The sequence below is a fragment of the Papaver somniferum genome, chromosome 8 (assembly GCF_003573695.1).
Source record: "Papaver somniferum cultivar HN1 chromosome 8, ASM357369v1, whole genome shotgun sequence".
Lineage (NCBI taxonomy): Eukaryota > Viridiplantae > Streptophyta > Magnoliopsida > Ranunculales > Papaveraceae > Papaver > Papaver somniferum.
In genome coordinates, this window is record NC_039365.1 from 132,056,920 (window position 1) to 132,059,558 (window position 2,639).

General features: G+C 37.1%; 1 protein-coding gene across 1 annotated transcript; it reads left to right on the forward strand.

The window, feature by feature from the left end:
* Nucleotides 1–208: 208 nt before the first annotated feature.
* LOC113306052 lies at nt 209–1,739 on the forward strand. The gene is made up of 6 exons (XM_026555036.1): nt 209–250; nt 364–534; nt 616–685; nt 737–912; nt 1,032–1,133; nt 1,221–1,739. The coding sequence occupies exons 1-6, from the start codon at nt 209–211 to the stop codon at nt 1,512–1,514; spliced, it is 855 nt and encodes a 284-aa protein (XP_026410821.1). The 3' UTR covers nt 1,515–1,739.
* Nucleotides 1,740–2,639: the final 900 nt, after the last annotated feature.

A 2,639-nucleotide genomic window follows, 5' to 3' on the forward strand; every position in this document is an offset into this window, starting at 1 on the left:
TTCTTGCCTCTGAAGCGACATAAGTGTTTTACTCAAAGGATATTTCTGATGAGGGTTGGTCTCTGGTCTTGCATTCACAGCAAGGCTTAACTTCCATAGTAGATGCAATTGAATATCCTACTATTTATCAGTCAGCTTTTACTGACAACGAGAGTCTAGAAAAATTTATGTGTGTCGGGTCTGGAGTTTAAAATGATGTCTGATGTCAATGAAAGATTCTGTTGAAATTTGTTTAATCACTTATGAAAACGTAATAGGTTCTGTTTTGTTTGAGAAATTTGATTGTGTTCTTTATGCATATGTGATAGTTACAAGGTTCATGGGAAAATGATTTTTTAGATGCTCGTTAACTGTTATTTACAGGTTATCATGGCAGCAGTGGAGGTAGATGAAAATAGACTTCCGATGTCGAGGAATTCAACAAAACTTGGCATCCTGGAGGGCTCGTTGGTTCATACTCATATTCCTATCTCCTACAAAAACTGGAAGATGGTGCCTGAAAATTACGAAGATGATGTCTGGGAGGAACTACATGTACAGAATTACCTCAATTTGATTTATGTTCATACTTATGTTAACTTTATTTGAATGTAAGCGAGATGTTGTGTTTTTCAGAAATCATATCTATTGCCTGATGCTTGTAAATCAACTTTGTTAAAGGGGATGTCTGATCCATGGGGGCGACGTAAGTGGGAGTTACGAATAGCATATTATAATCCATAACCCACTTATGAAGAAAGGACTGCACGTACTCCTCCAAATGTAACTGATGAAGACTGGAAAACATTCTGTCGCCACGAGGAGGATGAAAAGGTTCAGAAAAATAGATTGGATAATAAGAGGAAAAGGGAGAAGTATGATTACAGTCATACCTCCGGTCGCAAACCTCGTAGTTTGGTGAGAGCTGAATTGGTATGTATACTCTATCGATAATGTTATGTGATTTATGAATTTCAACTTCTCAATTTTAGGGTACATGTAGATAATTGATAATAAATTTATTAATCAACTCATTGCGTATGTAAATTTAGGAGCTGGAGAATCCTGGAGTAGAAATCACTACCTCTGATGTGTGGATTAAAGCCCATACACAAGAGGGTTGGAAAATACTACCCAGTGCGCAGAAATACTATGTGAGAATGTTTTAAAACTATTTTCCTAAACCATACACTAGTTTGGTAATTTGATATTCAACTGAATAAACTTGCTCGACGTTACAGGATGATCTGAAGAAGGCGCAGCTAGATATTAAGGAAAAACAAGATTCGGGTTCTTCTGTAGATGAAGCTGATGCATTGACTGTATATTTTGGGAAAGATACAAGGGGACGGGTTCGTGTTGTTGGTGCAGTTTCTCGTACACAATATGACTATTCAGCTTCTGCACGTGCGAAAGTTACTGAAATGAAGTCTAAGGATGGAGAGCTCAAGCATCAGGTGAAAGATTTGGGTACCAAGATGGGGTTTCTACTCGAAGGCTTTGGAACCTTATGTAACGTTGTCAATAATATCTAATCTGGACAATCCTCATTTATTGCCTCGAACCACATGGATAGTTCACAAGTTCATACAAGTTCACCTGCTCATACTCCTGCAGCAGGCAATACCAGTTCACCTGCTCAGGCTCCTTCAGCTGGCAATACAAGTTCCCCTGCTCATACTTCTTCAGCTGGAAAATCTGTAGCTGCTGACACCATATCACCAGCTCGATCAGCTGTAGGTTCTGATATAAAACGTTCATTGTTGAACATCAATGATGTGACTGTTGCTGTTGGTAGAGTTTGTATAGGTGAATTTGCAAAAAATGGCTCACGGCTCACATGTAGCGTCTAATCATGAGAAGCTAGTGCTTGATCATATTCTCATGCCAGATGAACCGACTTCAAAATTTAACAAGTTTGCACGTACCTTTCAAGAAGTTGGAATTGTAGGACTTGTGGTGCATCCAAAGATGTGCATCTTATATAATTAGGAGGGTTGAACTGTTTTTTTGGAGATGCTATGAGGATATCTCAGCCATCATCTTTTGCGTATATCAACGATAAACATATATGGCTTTTACTTTTTATGCTAATGCTCGGACGGTGTTTTACTTTTTTTTTTGCTAATTTTCACACTTCTGCATTTGTGCATAAGAAGACTATGATGTGGCAGATTCTTATGCAACTATGCATAAGGAAGTATTTTACTTTTAACTGAAAAACAACTTGGTATGTAATATATATCTATGTGAAGATTCTTATGCAACTATGCATAAGGGAAGTAGTTTAATTTTAACTGAAAAAAACTTGGTATGTAATATATATCTATGTGAATGAATTTTACTTCTTGCATTTGTTTGGTTCCTGTATATGTATATGTTTGTAGTTTGCAGGAGTATAAGGTCAACTAAAGCTAGTAGCCACCCGGGGGAATATCAATCCCTGGTAACAAGGTTGTGAAATGGTAAATCGCGGAGCGAATCGATTTTTAATTTTGAGAATCGAATCGTATGTTAAAGCGTAAATCGAAGATTCACTGTCGATTATGAATCAGATGTATTTTCGTGAACTATATGGAATATTTAGCAAAAATCGTATTTTCTTGCCAAGTTTTGGTTTCTGATGTGCATATACTTATAAGTTTCGTTAAACATCAACG